At 55.4% G+C, this 15,534-nt stretch overlaps 7 protein-coding genes across 7 annotated transcripts; 3 read left to right on the forward strand and 4 right to left on the reverse strand.

Moving 5' to 3' along the window:
* Positions 1 to 1,131: 1,131 nt before the first annotated feature.
* On the reverse strand, positions 1,132 to 2,904 carry W97_04099 (serine/threonine protein kinase; the record flags this gene model as incomplete). Its single annotated transcript, XM_007781992.1, has 1 exon — positions 1,132 to 2,904. The coding sequence occupies one exon, from the start codon at positions 2,902 to 2,904 to the stop codon at positions 1,132 to 1,134; it is 1,773 nt and encodes a 590-aa protein (XP_007780182.1).
* Positions 2,905 to 3,644: 740 nt separating this feature from the next.
* W97_04100 (uncharacterized protein) lies at positions 3,645 to 6,047 on the reverse strand (the record flags this gene model as incomplete). Its single annotated transcript, XM_007781993.1, has 1 exon — positions 3,645 to 6,047. One exon carries the CDS (start codon positions 6,045 to 6,047, stop codon positions 3,645 to 3,647), a length of 2,403 nt encoding a protein of 800 aa, XP_007780183.1.
* Positions 6,048 to 6,684: 637 nt separating this feature from the next.
* Positions 6,685 to 8,007, forward strand: W97_04101 (uncharacterized protein; the record flags this gene model as incomplete). Its single annotated transcript, XM_007781994.1, has 1 exon — positions 6,685 to 8,007. The coding sequence occupies one exon, from the start codon at positions 6,685 to 6,687 to the stop codon at positions 8,005 to 8,007; it is 1,323 nt and encodes a 440-aa protein (XP_007780184.1).
* A 942-nt stretch (positions 8,008 to 8,949) lies between these two features.
* On the reverse strand, positions 8,950 to 10,896 carry W97_04102 (uncharacterized protein; the record flags this gene model as incomplete). The annotated part of the gene is made up of 1 exon (XM_007781995.1): positions 8,950 to 10,896. The coding sequence occupies one exon, from the start codon at positions 10,894 to 10,896 to the stop codon at positions 8,950 to 8,952; it is 1,947 nt and encodes a 648-aa protein (XP_007780185.1).
* A 468-nt stretch (positions 10,897 to 11,364) lies between these two features.
* W97_04103 (uncharacterized protein) lies at positions 11,365 to 12,066 on the forward strand (the record flags this gene model as incomplete). The annotated part of the gene is made up of 1 exon (XM_007781996.1): positions 11,365 to 12,066. The coding sequence occupies one exon, from the start codon at positions 11,365 to 11,367 to the stop codon at positions 12,064 to 12,066; it is 702 nt and encodes a 233-aa protein (XP_007780186.1).
* A 300-nt stretch (positions 12,067 to 12,366) lies between these two features.
* Positions 12,367 to 12,770, reverse strand: W97_04104 (uncharacterized protein; the record flags this gene model as incomplete). Its single annotated transcript, XM_007781997.1, has 3 exons — positions 12,367 to 12,528; positions 12,595 to 12,663; positions 12,723 to 12,770. The coding sequence occupies 3 exons, from the start codon at positions 12,768 to 12,770 to the stop codon at positions 12,367 to 12,369; spliced, it is 279 nt and encodes a 92-aa protein (XP_007780187.1).
* A 1,251-nt stretch (positions 12,771 to 14,021) lies between these two features.
* On the forward strand, positions 14,022 to 15,428 carry W97_04105 (uncharacterized protein; the record flags this gene model as incomplete). The annotated part of the gene is made up of 2 exons (XM_007781998.1): positions 14,022 to 14,653; positions 14,711 to 15,428. The coding sequence occupies 2 exons, from the start codon at positions 14,022 to 14,024 to the stop codon at positions 15,426 to 15,428; spliced, it is 1,350 nt and encodes a 449-aa protein (XP_007780188.1).
* Positions 15,429 to 15,534: the final 106 nt, after the last annotated feature.

Consider the following 15,534-nt stretch of genomic DNA (forward strand, 5'->3'; position numbering starts at 1 on the left):
TCCCCGACAGCATTATGTCGGATGGTGATGCGTGTACAATTTCTTCTTTACAAAGCTGTCCGTGAAGCACATCGGAGATAACACAAGATGCCGCACCACTACATCCCCGTCGAATCTCTTTGCAGAAGCACAGCGTGATTATGCCACAGTCGTCTTACAGCATCCGTCTGCTGCGCGGATACGGATTACTACGGGCACTGTGAAACGTGAAGTTTTTGAAAACGTACTGGGAGCGCGAGAGTCCCAGAGCCAGCGTGTGCGGATTAAACGCTTGTGTAGAACCAATGCAGTGGCGCCCTTTCCGAGCCGCGAGATAGTAGGGAATGTAGGACCAACTTTGCTCAATCAGTGTAGCAAGCACTTGTTTACTCCGTTGAGGAGCCCCACAAGAACCGCTTGACCGCCTGAATGCCTGAAAACTTTCTAACGCAATATGGTACTGGTTGACATTTGGGCGTAACAAAGGACGCTTGTTGTAGCATGCTACATACAAGGACAGGAGTAGCATCTCCAATGGTTTCGGAAGAGAGGTGCTACCCGAGTTCCTTCGAGCGCGACCTGTGAGTAAAGCTTCCGGCTCTCAACATTGCACTGCGCCGCTCAAGACAGAGCGGGGAATTGATACGGGCGGTAAGGATTCCAACATATGTCGTTGCTCACTCTGACAACTCATGGAGACGAGCGGATGACCACATGGGCATATGCCGGGCAACGGAGGTGCTTCTGGAATAATGTGGAGAAGAATACTCATCAACTTTCGTTTGAAAATCAGGCGGCCCGGTACTGCCAGCTCCTGGCTGGCGCGCTATCGTCCGCAATCCTCTTTTAGCTCATTGCACGGACAGCAAGAGGGCTATTTGGCAGTCACGTTGGCTAAAGACTAAAGCGGATTAGCATGCGCCGTTCACCACGGTGTGACTTCATACTGAGCTTACATGTGATGCCGTAGCCTGGTAACGATAGTCTAGTCAGTAGGTCTTCGCCCGGCGGACTCCGAATTCATAGAAGCTGCATGTAAACGGCGCTGAGTGCTCACACTAGCATCTCTACTGGAGTACGGTTTCGTGCAGCACATATTGTCCGTGCGGGGGAAGTCTGAGGAATGGGTAAGGACGGCTTGCAGTCGCCCCATCATTGCGTGACCAGGTCGGGCAAGGAGGTTGGCCACTTTGAGCGAGGACGAGGCGGGTCCCAGCGCCCCGGCGGCCTTGGGACTGGCCTCGTTGTCGCGTTGGACGTGTCCCTGGTCAGTGGCGGCACGGGGATCATATTGCTGGCTGGAATGGAAGCACCGGGGGTAGGAGATATTGGTATACGGGCTGGTGGTGGTGGCACGCCAGGCTTTGCCTTCGTCCGCTGTGAGTACTCCACTGGATTGTTGTAAAGCCGACGTCTGGGAGGCGGCTGCGAAGACGATCTGTCACTGGCTATTGCTGAGGCAATGTCTACGGCTGGCGGAGGTTCAAAGGCTGGCGGAGGTAGAATCCCCAACTGCTCCTCTGCTTCTGTTTCAGCCTCCCTTCGGGCCCGCGCATGTCCTTCCTCTGCCTTTTCTACATTCGTGGGTTTGGTACCTGGACTCTTGCTCGTCGCTTGCATTGGCTTGACTTCGGCGTGTGCAGTTCTTCCAGCGAGATCTCCCCCCGGGTTGGCAGCTAGAACTATTCGTACCCATTGTTCAAGCTTCGCCTTTTGCGCCCTCAGAAGGGCTGCATCGCTTTCCGCGAGCTTGGCATTCTGTCGCGCTTGGTCGAGCTCTTCAGTCGCGCGATCAAGATCCATCTTCAAGTCATCAACTGCCGTTGCTGCGGACCTCACTGAGGTGAATGCTGGAGGGCAGCAGGCACCGAAGAGACGGCTGGAATCCGTGTCCGTGTCCTTTCGAAAACCATCGATGAGTGTCAAATGTTCAACTAATTCCGCTGCATTTGGTCTCAGACTCGGCTCGACAGCGAGCATCAGCTCTATTTCAGCCAACAGATGCTTGAAACGCGCGTTATCTATGCGCAATAAAGCGTACCACTGATGTCTCAAGTGGATGTTGGCTTGAAAGGAGTGATCAGCTTCTGGACGAAGGGCCTTAAATGCCTCCATGGGCTCTGTTCCAAACAACAAGCTAAGCATTTCGAAGAAAATGCACCCCAGAGAGAAGATGTCGGCCGCTCGACCATTTGGCTTATACGCCGCGACTTCGGGAGCAAAGTACTTCGGCGTCCCGCGTTCTCCATTGTCTGTGAGACTCATTGTCAATGCTGAGAAGTCGGTTGAGGTACCAAAGTCGGTCACCCGCAATCCTTCGCGGTATAGCAGAACGTTTGATGGTTTAAGGTCCTTATGTCGAACACGCTGCTGGTGGAGGTACGCTACAGCCTGTGCCAGGCAGCCGAAGCTTTCGTAAAGGCGGTCCCTGTACCAAAGTAGTCTCACAAGGCCTTTATTGTCACTCTCTTTAGGACCGAGTTGATGGAAACGGTCTATAACCGCCTCAGCCTTAACGGCTTCCTCGGGATCTGCTAGGGTCAGAGAGTGACGCCAAATATATTCGTAGTCTTCGAAAAAGGTTGCGAGATCGCACACAGCTACGGGCCAAAGCAGCAATCCAAGGAATGGGCCATGCGTATACGTGCCGACTAAGTGAATGATGTGATGGTGGTTTAGTCTTTTTAGGACTTCGATCTCGTTCCGCTCCCGTGAGCCGATTGCTCCGCGACAGTACCTCCTCTTCCACGCAAGAGCAACCCCGCGGCACGTAGTCTGGTATACGCCACCATTGACGCCGTGTCCAAGAAACTTCCCTTGCGATAAGGGCACGGTGTCATCCGTTTGAAAGTCAACATGCGAGCCTCGACCGCACCAGTCGGCTGTGAGAGCCGCTACTTTTTCTGGGGGACTGTAGGTACCCATGTTGAATCGGCAGCCGGTAAGCTGTCTTTCCACTGACAGCAGTCAAGGAGGAGCTCCTAGGGGATCGGATGCAGGGTACTCCGTCTAAGGGATGGGAGTGCCGCCCTGCAATATCGTCAGCTTTTGTGGTCGATTGACTTTCCAGTTGAAGACACAAAGGTCGTTCAAGCACATGAAGAGGTACTGCAGGATTTCGGCCTCGTGGTATTTATAGCTCCCCCGCAGCTTGGCAGGGGCATGCCTCATCCAGGTACCGGAGCAGATGTTTCAAGAAACAATAGCCCGTTCTGAGATGGTAATGCTAGTACAGTCATAACAGCACTGGTGCACTCGACTTCTGCTAAGTGTACATGGTACGCAGCCATACTGAGCTATTCATCGAGGATTGGGATATATTCCCTCGCATTCGTGGCCATTCCCTGCTCCCTAAGAACGGACAGTACATGTTGACGTATCTCTAAGTATAGACTGGGACATTTGGATTGGAGATAAGCTAGGTATGATGCTTGCATAGGAGGGTTCGCACTCCTGCTCGGTCGGTCAGGCAAACAGTTTACAGATGTTGATAAGTGCTACATGTTTGTAAATCATGGAGAGCTGAGGAGGCCCAAATTCATACAGACTTGAAGGTTGTCATGATGTATCTAGAGGATGTCCTCGCCTATACCATGATACGTTCAAGGAGGTTCCACTGCGCAGTGCAGCTAGAGTATCTACGCACCTAAGACTGACACGACCGCTCACCGCACCTCACTCCTACTCGGCGCCCAAGCCCTCAACCACTCCCTCGCCTTCTCCAAATCTCCCCCCTCAGCCTCAAGCGCAGCAACACACCACTCAAACCCAAACCCACCATCCCCCTCATCCTCCGCCGCCAGCAACTCCGCGAGGCCTCTCTTCTTCTGACTCCCCTCATCGACACAGAAATGCAGCGGCGGCCTCGCCGGATCCGCCTCGCTCCTCCCCAACCCGTCCAAAAACGGCTTCACCATCGGCAGCGCCTCCTTCGTGCTCACCGAGCCCCCAATCCCCAGATGCTCGCGCCCAGTCTTGCAGTACGGATTCCTGCACCACGCTTTCCCGCAGCCGGTGAGCAGTTGACTGAGATACCTCCGCTCGACCCTCCGCCTCAACGCCCGCCCCTCGGGGTCATAGACCGCCACATAGAGCGGCCCGAAGCACTGGCTGCACAGCCCTATGTCGTTCCCTGGCCCCTGCCCTCTCCTCGTGCCCGCCCGCGTATCACCGGTCTTGGAGACCCCGTCCAGCGTCCGTCCACACAGCGCATTGCGACACACGCGCGGCTGTGGGCGGGACAGTTTCTCGAGCTCGTGGTGTCGCAGGTGCATTGCCATGTCGCGGAGCCGTACGATGGCGCCGCAGCGGTGGCATTCGGTCGTTCGTGCGCCATCGGCGAGTTCGTGGGGCGTAAGGCCTGTGAGGAGGGCTTCAGGGGAGGGGGTGTCTGGGTCGCCTTCCTGCGGGACTTGGAGGTGGCAGAATTGGCAGAGGATTGGTTTGCCGGGGCAGGTTGTCGTGCGGTGGTGCGCTAGGGCGGGGAGGGTAGGGTAGATGGTGGATGAGGTGCAGGAGGGACAGGTGTATGACGTGTGGTAGAGGTGGTTGTGTTTCGCTTTGCTGAGGGGCGTGTTGCCGTACGAGGAGTCGTGCGGACAGTGCCAGTGGTTGGCCCAGGCGGGGCTGGTGCGGAGGAACACTTGGTTGCAGCCGTTGGGGCAGCGGATGTTGTTGCGGAGGCAGAAGTTCTCGTGCAGGAAGAGGGTGCGTTGGGGGACCCATTGGAGGCAGTTCTTGCACTGAACTTCATCTGGGTTATGTTCGATATTATTTGAAGCCGGCAGTATATTTGAAGATGCCGGAGGTGGGACTCTCAGGTCAAAAGGAGAGGCGCGGATGGTGTAATGCTTCGGTGCTTTTCGCATATCACCATTTTGGCTTGTTTCGGGGGGCGCATAGGCGTGGACGGACACCCAAACGGCTTCTGCGCCTTCGAGCTCGATGTTGGTGGGCGCAAGGCGTATGCGCTTTGGATATCGGCCTTCAAACTCGCCGAAGACATACTCGTCTTCTCGAGGCCGGACACGCTGCCGCGTGCTGAACGGACTAACGAACAGATCAACTTCATCCTCCTCTTCAACATCTCCGAGCTCGATCTCGAGACCTTGCGAGCGATCCCAGGAAGGTATCTCGTAGTCCACATATTCACCGTCAAGCACGTGCCCTGATTGTGCTCGGAAAAGATCAAGTCTTCCGCCAGCGGAACTGCCTTGATCAGTGCCTGGCGCCCTCTGCGCCTTCTCCGCTATCCTCTTCAGTGTCTCTCGGGCCTGCTCCTCGTTCAGAGCTTCAATGTCGACTTCCAGGTCTGTGTCTACAACGCAGATTGCGTCGCCTTCCGGCTTGAAGCCATCGACCAAGAACCTGAATTCTTCTAGCTTGCCTCCGACTCCCCGTCCGCCCGGTACCACCAGCACCTCCCCATTTGTCAAGGTTGTGAAGTTGGCGCGCATATGCTGCTCAAGTAGCGACTTCCAGTCCTCCGGGTTATACCCGGCTTCTAGTGGCCGTAGCTTAACGTAGGTGCCTTTGGGCAGCTCCTTCACATGGATTGTGATCCTAGGCGCATTCTTTCTGGCGACTGCGAGACCTTGCACGCCGTTCGTCACCGCCTCGTCGTCATCGCTGTTGCCCGGCGTTGGACTGCGACTTGGTGTCTTGGAGCCCTGTGGGTCCTCGATACCCAAAGCTTGCCTTAGCACGGAACTTAGGACCACCTCGCCCTCCTCAGCGGAGAACTCTCTGATACCCGCATAAATGACGCGCCCATTCTGCGGATTGACGAGACGGAAGGTCAGTGGATGTGGTAGCTGCTGTTGTCTGTCCTGAAATTGGGCACGTGCTGCTCGTTCAGCGGCGAAGGTGAAGGGATTGTAGGGGTCGAAGGCGGATGTATACGGCCGAGAATAGGTGGGTTCGGTGGTGATTGTGGGGGCGGCTGCGAGGAGCTGTTCGAGTGCTGACGGAGGTAAGAGGATCTTGTCGCCTGGTAGCTTAGTTGAGCGTGAGGATGGTGCTACGGAGTATTGGGCGGTCCACTGGAGGGATGCCGGCTGCGCGGACATTGATGCTGTGACGCTTAAGCAAGAAAGAAATTAGGAAGGGTATGTCAGAATAGATGCAGATACTCTGCAGACACTCTGCAGTTCAAAAGCAAGTAAGAGAAAGGAAAGGGAAGGTTGGCGTTAGTAGCAGACGTCGAGGCTGACAATTGCCTCGAACGCGATTCTCGAAGATACCGTGATGCTGCGCACATGTCACTCCAGATTCCCGATAAGATCTGACTGATAGCTTTTGATTGATAAGATTTGATTGATAAGATTTGATTGATAAGATTTGGTCGATGGGATTTAACAGATAAGATTTAGCCGATAAGATCTAAATGCTATGATCCCAGCGATAGGATAAGATTAGATTCATAACCTGGCAAGCTCAACACCATCATTGCTCGCGGGCCGGGACTGCAAGTGATGCGACGGTGTCGACACGAGACCAACAACTTGCTCCCAACCCGGCCATCCCGGTTATCCCTCCATCCCTTCCCCTTTTCTTTCCTAGGTACTACATAATTGCTAATACCATATCTGCCATCTTTTCAGTCGTTTGTTTCCCTCTCACTTCTTCTCACACCTACCAGTTTCATAATCCGCCAATCCCAGCCGCTGGATGGCTTCGGCTTCGGCTTCGATATCGGAGCATTCTATGCCTGCAACGCTTCTCGACCTCCTCTCGAACTCCCTAGTCCTGCACCATACCGCACCCTACCTTCCCGTAGCAGCCACCCTCGCGCTTTCGCGCACGTCCAAGTCCTTCCGAGACCTTGTATTACACACGCCCGATGTCTTCAGATACCTCGACCTGTCGACGGTCAAGTCGGCCGTCGTACCCTATACGCCTATCGATATCGGGGGAAACAACTGGCGCGCTGAACGCATGGACGAGGCGCTCACCGAGGATGAATTCTACTCCGGACCCCTCCGCGGCATCTTCTCCAAACTCGAGCGCAGGCATCTCCTGAGGAACGTGCAGACGCTGGTCCTGGACGGTCTGAGCGTGCCGGCAGATCTGGTGCGGGAGATTATCGCTGAGGATCGCTACAGCGTTAGAGTGCTCTCTATCCGTGACGTCAAGAATCTGAACGAGAGAAAGCTTCGGCAAGCGCTGAACTACGCCGTGAGGCCGTCGAGACCCGAGGGGACACCAAGGCTCAAGGCACTGTATGTTTTCGGCCCTCGAGACTCAACGCCTGCAGAGGGTCCCCCAAAGCCAACAAGGTCTCCACCGAGAATTCCAACCCCCTCTGGAGTCACAACATCGCAGGGTGCGCAGATTGGCGCGGAGTGGAACGAGAAGTCCGCCCAAGCGCTCACCGCTGCCCTCGCGCGGACTACGGACAAGTGGTATCAGCCGGCCGGCCGTATCTTCTCCAAACGTCCCTCCTACGACTGGGCAGACACCCTGCAGGCTTGCGAAGGCATCATTTACTTTGATGCCGTCCTCTGCCGCGGCCCACGCCACTCCGCTCCGGCCTCCTCTACCTCGCCAGCCTACGCCTATCCGACTCAACCGCAGACCTATCTTCGTCCCGCTGTCGCAAGCATCGCCCTCGGATCCGCTGGGTGCGCGACCTGCGGCTCCTGTCCCGAAACCCCCGCAGTCTTCGGCCAGTCGCCTCTAACTCATCTACCGCTTCTAAGCCCACCACCCCTTCACGCCTCCACTATCCGCGCGGCCCAACTGCCTGCAACCCTCGACGGTTCCCCGCCGCCTCGGCTGATTGTCAGATGCGAGGACTGCCTCCGTGGGCGATGGTGCGAGCGCTGCAATAAGTGGTGGGACGAGGACTGCTACCAGGGCCTACCAAACTCGACACGCACGGAACTGCAGCAGCAGGAGGCTATTGAGAATATGATGGCGCAGCTGGATAGCAGCTACAAGCGCGATGTCAAGGTACATATGGGTCTCTGTATTGAAAAGTGCTATGTCAGCGAGATGATGGCTGTTACCGACGGCATGTGGGGTTGATTGCCGGATGCTGCACTGCCTATTAGCGCGCCTCACGAGTGTATACGCCATACTCGAATCCGGGAAGGCTACATGGACTGCCAACACGGATGAGGAATGGGGAGAGTTGATAGCCTGATGACGGATAGTCAACCGACAGCCATCTAATCACTAGCAGGTGCGGCGCGCTAATAGGTAAGTGCGTGCAAGTATCTTGGGATCATGTGCTGACATCTCGCTCACATAGGTGATCGGCGTAAAACGTGAATGTTTTGGCTGTGGGCCCACTGTACGCTTGCTCCACGTCCTCAAATAGTCGTAAAGTTGCATAGCTGACATCAGACAGTGCATCGATTGCAAAGAGCTCTATATTCGCCGTTGCCGCATTTGCGCCAACGAATACTGCTATCTCGACAACGACGGCTCTTCTCACAACACGGTACGTCGAGAGACCCCCGCCTCCCACTGCTTCGACTGACTGACTATTTAGTGTGACTGGTGCAATTACAGCGGAAGGCGTACTCGGGAGCTCTATTAATTGTTTTTGTTGCCGGTCAAGGTCCGAGCGGTATGACTGGAGTATAGAGGGCTTTGCTGTAGCCGGCTTCTGAGGTGTTTGGGGAGTTGGTGGTGTGCTGGGAGCATTGCTGGTGCGTTGGCGAGGCTTAGTGAGCCGGAAGATACCCATCTCTTATTCACTCTGTATCCGTTCACGGACTCTTCTCATCCTTTAATTATTATCACATCTCATCTTCGTTACTCGTCTTCGTTGCTTATCTTCGTTGCTCATCTTTTAAGCACACGAAGTAACCACTGCATGCGATCGCCCCGATTAATAGGCTTTCGGATCTCATCTCTACCAGTACATCGTTACGTTTCTTCAAAAGCAACGAGGCGACAGTGGAAGCCGACGGCAAAACTGAGTAAGACATGCAACACTGTATTCACTCCCTCACGTTCCGATCAGGGGAAGAGTAGCCCAACCACAACCCTAACAGCCTCAAAGACACCCCGCTCTCTCACCAGCCTCTCAAACGTCGCCGGAACCTTGTGCAATGACCTCCGTTCATCAGCCTCGTGCCACGCCGCCGGAAACGCCGCCTGCGCCCGGACAACCGACTCCGCTTCCCCCGTCCAGTCGAATTGTATACGCCACGCTATCCGCAGCTTCACGTCCGCGGACTGGAAAACCAGCTCTGTACGCCCGAGGTGCCGCCGCAATTCCCTCCTCGACGCGGCACCCCTTGCGTTCTTGTTCGTGGACCCTTCTATGGCGGCAATTGTGTCGCCGATACCGGAAATCTCTTCTAACCCGTCTTCTCCTTCGCTCCTAGTGTCGTGCTCGTTATACCCCGCGCTCGCCTGCCCACCCGCCTTCCTCTTTCCCATCTTCTCCACTGCCACCGTCCTCTCCCCATCGCCCCTACCCTGCCGCCCAAGCAAATGCGGCCACGCCCTCTCACATCTCCCCCAACACCCCGCGCGCTTGGTCGCAAGCTCCCAGTACGAGCCTAGCGCCCATCCCACGCCGCCGACGTCGTTCTCAGCCACGCGGCGCCGGAGCCAGGCGCCGATCTCGGACTCGGCCCATGGGTAGAGCGCAGCGAGGTTGAGCCTCTTGATGTGCGGTTCGGGGTTGGGTGAGATGTGGAGGTGGAGTGTTGCGGAAAGCAGGGAGGAGGGGGATGTGAGGGTGAGGGCGTGGAGGAGGGTAGGAGGTTGTAGGGACGGGGCTGTTGAGGTTTCTGGGGTCGTAGAGATTGAGGACGTGATTGTGAAGGGGGTGAAGAGGGTGAGGTATGGCAGAGGGTCGTCGAGGGCGAGGGGCGCGTGCGAGGGGATGGGGTCGTTTGAGGCGGGAGGCGCTGGCTCGGTGCGGTGGGCGAGTGGTTTGGTGAATGGGAGGAAGGAACTCAGAAGCTGGGAGAGTGGTGGTTGCTTTGGTGGGTCGGGTGGTTGGCTGGCCGGATTGGTTTCGTTGATCAGAGTGATGAGACTCTCCAGGTCCTGCGGATTCTTGAAGCCTGAGTCGCGTGGATCGGCGTCCATCGTTTGTACTGCGTGCTCTAGTCGCTTGACTTGGTTTTCCAGGGCTTTCATCCCTTGCAGCAAACGGTCTTTCTCCTGCTGCTTCGCTTCTGACTCTTGATGTGCGGTCCCAGTAACCTGCCCGGCTTTGCCAGGGCCAGCTGCGGTCGCTTGTTCAGCATCGGGGATCCCAGCTTCAGACTGAGAAGCGGCTACTTCTGGTTGGATTTGTCGATCGGTTTCGTCTCTATTGGGTGCTTTATCCCGTGGCCTCGACGGCGACGCATTCAACTTCTTCGCCAGCACTTTGCTCCGCTTTGCACGCTTGCTAGGCGAAGAATACAGTATCCCCCGTGGTGTATGACTCCCAACATCTTGTGTCCCACGCTGACTCGGCGTCAACGGGAGCTCTGCCTCCTGTTCCTCAGCCGGTGTTTCGCTTCCAACGATCTTCTCGTAAGCAAGGAATGACCGCCGGGCGACAGTTTCCAACTCCCTTGCAATTTGCGCGTTGATGTTCCCCTGTACGCTATCACCTTGCGCCTGCGTTCCCGGCGGTGCGGCTGCCAGCCCGTCTTTCGGCGTCCGCGTGACGGCCGCAAGCCCTGATTCTGGTACCTCCGCATCACCTAGGACATACGCGCGTAATTGCTGCCCTCGAGAAGTAGATTCACGCTGACTGCCTGGTCTTGACGCTCCTGAGCGAGTAGGCGTCGACTTTGGTAGCAGGTTCGGATTGAAGCGCGCCAAGCTGGCCTTCGTTGGCGACAGGAAGGAGGCGCGTGTGGGTGTTTGACGAACGTCCGAGCGGTCTGCCCCTTCTTGGGCTGCCTCCGGGGGCGGATGTGATGTCTTCCGACGCTTCGCTGGTGAGGAGAACATTTTGGCGTGCTACACTGGTCGGGTGCAGATTAAGAATGATTTATTGCTTGAGGAGGTTCGGGACGCGTTATGCGACGGGAATCACGCGTATTGTCTGTTTCCAACGTGATTCGGGGGTGAACTGGCTTCACCGGCGCTCTTTTGTAGCACACTTCAGATTGCTATCCCCTCCGGTTCTGAGTTGGCCAAATGAATGCATTGATGATGGGTTGTTCCTGGTGTTGATGTTGATGCCCCTCGGCTCAGATCCGAGATGCGGATCTGTGGGATGACGTCCGGCCTTGATTTCTCTACCGAGCTTTATCTCTCTCTCCACCCTCTCCACCACAACTTCTCCGGTATCCTTACATCTGTATCGTCACTATGGAGTCTCCTCTCTACACTGCGCCTTCACGCGCCGCCCTGAGCTATCTACGACACTGCCTCCATGCCTCGCGCAGCTCCCGGCCACACGCCGCGCCCCGCGCAATGGGCCTACAGGCTGCTACGCAAGCGCACCGCAAACAGCACTCCGCAAGCAACAACCGACGAAGTCACATCGCCCGCGCCGGCGAACAAGCGAACCCTCTCTCCGGCTTCTATGCCGAGATGCTCTCGAAGCCACTCCCCGAAGTCACCTCCGCAACGCGTACCGCGCCCACCCCCGCCTCCAGAGCCCCTAAGAACGACAAAGAGGAAGTCCTCGCCAAAGCACGCATAGTCTTCGGCACACGGCTCGCGGGTCCAGGACGCCAAGCAGAGCGCATGGCGCAAGCCACGGAGATTGCAGGCGTGCTCGTGCCCCCGAAACCGGAGGAGCCGGATAACTGCTGCATGTCCGGCTGCGTGAATTGCGTGTGGGATGTCTATAGAGATGAGATCGAGGAGTGGGCTGCGGCGTCGAAGCTCGCGAAGCAGCGGCAGCGGGAGCAGCGGGCGAAACTGAAGGACAAGGGCAGAGCGAGTGGGAGCATGGTTGCGGAGGGGGGAATGCCAGCGCATGTGGCAGTCAGTATGGATGATGATGGGGGCGGGAGCGAGGCGAACTGGGGTGTGGGAGGGATGGGCCCACAGGAGGCGGATCTCTTTGAGGGTATACCAGTTGGGATTAGACAATTTATGGAGACGGAGAAGGCGTTAAAGATGAAGCATTTGGCGGCAGGGGAGAAGGCTGAGGCTGTGGCGAGTTGATCGGTTGACGGGATAGAAATTCGGAGGACAAGTAGTTGTTTGGATAGCGCGCCAAAAGTGCCTAACGAGTCAGGGCGTATAGATTCTAGATGGTAGACGGGTTCGTCTCCTCTGGTCTTCGTAGCGATATGAACAGGATGTTCAGAAACTGGTCCGTTCAGTATAGTCTGTCCATTTGGACACACCTTGCGCAGCTGGTTGTTAGCTCATTCAATGCGAGGTGCACCGATGCCCTAAGTCGTGTCTTGTATCCCTATCTCTACCAGTTTTCAATACCCTGAACGCCGCGCAATGCTTATCTCAATCCACATCAACCCCCATCCCCTTCAGCTCCATCCTCGCCTGATCAATCTGCGCCATCAGCTCCTTATGTGCCTCCGGAACATCGTTGAATGTGAACACGCCATAGCCGAGCTTGAAGAGGAGGTATGCGCCGAAGGAAACGAGGGCCCAGAAGGGAAGCTTGTGTATGTGTTAGTACGATTGGCGATGTGGTTGTAGTCCTTGGTCTGGGGAGGGTAGGCGCACCACTGGAATGACTTCTTCTTGGATTTTGGCGGGGAAGGGTATCAGGCCTAGGAAGCAGGCGAGGTAGAGCTGGGAGAGGTGATATCTGTTAGCAGGCTAATTGTGGAAGGCGCAGACGGAGCGCTTACGGAGGAGATAAGGAGGCCGATGGAGATTGTTTGCTGTGCGCGCGTCATGGCTGCTGGTAACTGGTGTATAAGTTTCTTGGAGCTGATGCGAATGTACTTGAAAGAGCGACGTGAAAGAAAGCGGCAAAGAAGGTGCGGGTTCTCAATCGTTCTCTAGATTTTGGAATGCTCGCCTTGAGGCCAGAAGTTGATGTCGAGCTTGGGCAACGGCACGTGACATGGTTTTCAGAACCTTGATGTCTTTATTCCTCAAATCCTGCATAGAACACTCATCTTTGCACAGTTACTACTCTGCAGAACCCGGCTACATGAGCTGTAGCTCCCTCTCTAGCCAGATGCGACACTGAGTCCGGATCCATTTAGGGAAAAGCGGCGTATGGGTTGACTTTCTCCCTAGACACGAGGAAGTGGTCTACGGAGGGGTTTGAGACCTTTCTAAGCCGATCATGGCATGGCTGGATCCAAGCAGGCCAGATGCGCTGGTAGCTCGATTAGAAACTCTCCCAGACGATCCTCCTGGTGGGTTAGAAGGGCTGCCGGACGACCTGTCAAGGCTGGAGGATATCAATTCGACTCTACACCTACAGGCTATCAAGGCGTTGGCTGATGCCAGCAGGCAGTGTAAGTGAACATGCTCGGTCAAGTTTGTGGTAATCGCTACCGAGGTCTTTCTTCATGTCTCTAGTCATTCTTATATTTCACACTTTACCTTGCGTCCCACTATGCCGATACTTACGAGCTTTTCTCTTGTAGTCGATTATCGAATTGCGTTTGGCGAGTGTGGTCTGCTGCATCATTGCCTTTTGCAGCTGCGGCGAGCTCTCGAGCGCCATATAGAATCTCTTGATCTTCCGGTGCAGTACCTACGGCTCATAGGCAACTGTTGTGCCGATTGGGGTGAGTGAATTTTCTATTCCGTCTCGGCCGGTGAAGCAGTCGCTTGGCGCTTGATCAAGAAGGTGTATAGATCAGCCCTAGCAGTTGCACAGAGTTTTAAGCCGAAAATGTGCACTGCAGGAGCTTATAGACCGTCTGTATCAAAGCGAAGCTGACGCTCTGCAGGCCACAACAGAGCGATTACCGTTAAATTTTTAGGACACATAATTTCTCTCCTAGATGTAAAGCCTCTAGTAGAGATCACGGTGGGAGTGCTATTCAACTTATGCAATGATTCTAGTGTGTGACCTCATTGCTTGATACACTATCCTTTTGCCGTTTAGCGATGTACATCAAGCTACACTTACGAGGCGAGCATATACTTCTGGTAATCATGGCTAACTGCTTGAAGAGGATAGCCAAATGGAGGCAGCTCGCCTCAAGCTGGCCTGCATCATTGCCACCTTGATCGCTACGCAGAGCATTGCTGCTGGGAGCGCCGCGGCCAGCCAAGCTATCCAGCTGCTCTACTGGACCGTTCAGCGGATGTCACAAACCTCTACACTTCGAAGCCTCGATGCGCCTAAGCTACTAACACAGATACTGAGCTTTCTCGAGTGTTCCGAGTGTTGCGAGGACCCCGAGAACTTCGTGATGCTCGGCGATACCGCTCTGCTTTTCTTTGACATTTCAGAAGATTACATTGCACACAACCTTTTCGACCGGTGTTTAGATGTCTACAGATCGGCTGTGGAGTCTATCTGTCGGCTGAAAGAAGAAGAGCGGCTAGAGGAAGCCGACAGTGTCGCTTCGCTCTCAATAAGACTGCTGCATGGTCTACATCGCGCATCCACAGCAACACACTTCACTGCTAGTAACGGCTTCTCCGGGCCTGTCATTCGACGTCTCCTCGATTGGCTCGACAGAGATGAAAGACCCTTGCAGATGTGTGCTTGTATCATGCTTGGCAACTACGCGGTAGAAAACCGTATATGCGAGGAGATGGTACAAGCTGGTGTGGACGCGAAAGTGGTCCGCATACTGAGGGAGACAAGGTTGGTCACCGCTAGTGATCCGCTCGAGTAAGTACCGATTACTGAGTGATCATTTAGAGACAGCGACGAAACCCTCCATGCAGCCGCCGGCTTTCTCGGACATTTGGCCATACCGGCCAAAAACAAGGAAAAGCTGGGCTACGGTGGAGTCATCGAAGAAGCATGTTTTCTCCTTTCCTCCCCAGTGCCTCGGCTTCAACGCGACGGAGCATATCTCTTGAGACTGCTGCTCAACCGCTGCCTCCCAAACGTCCACCACGTCGTCGACAAGCGGCCGGCGGGTTCGTTAGAGTCAACCTCCGAAGCAGCACCGCTCTTGGACGATCTTCTTCTGGCCTCCTCCACCATCGGCCCGGCCTCAATCGATGCATCAAGAGCCATATTTCATATCCTCAGAGGGTTGCATCTTCTTGGAGCTGACCACGAGCGGCTCGCCACTCTCTACAAGTCGCAGATCATGATCAGTCCGCTTTTGAACCTACTTCGACAGAAAGAGGATCCAGCGGTACGCTCGGAAGGCCTGCTCGGGCTGGCACTCATGGCGCAAACACAGCCAGGAGCGCTTTGCGCGCTGGAGGCGTTGAAGGACAACGCCAACCTTAACTTGATAATGTTGCGCGAGGACAACCCAAGTCACCATGGTGGAGACAAGGCGAATACGCTCTTCTTAATACATGGGCTGCTCCAGAACGTTGTGGATATGGACTCGGATCTGCGGGGGAAGCTGACGGATATGTTTCAGGATCTTTCGCGCGAGCGCAGCGACGTGTTGTAACGGTATGAACGATCTCTCTGATTGTTCACTGTGATGGTTCGTGGACTTTGGGTATATACCCGATAGGCAACCTTGTCTTGTGTAAGACTTTGCGGATCTCGGCTCA

This window comes from Coniosporium apollinis, assembly GCF_000281105.1.
Source record: "Coniosporium apollinis CBS 100218 chromosome Unknown supercont1.17, whole genome shotgun sequence".
Lineage (NCBI taxonomy): Eukaryota > Fungi > Ascomycota > Dothideomycetes > Coniosporium > Coniosporium apollinis.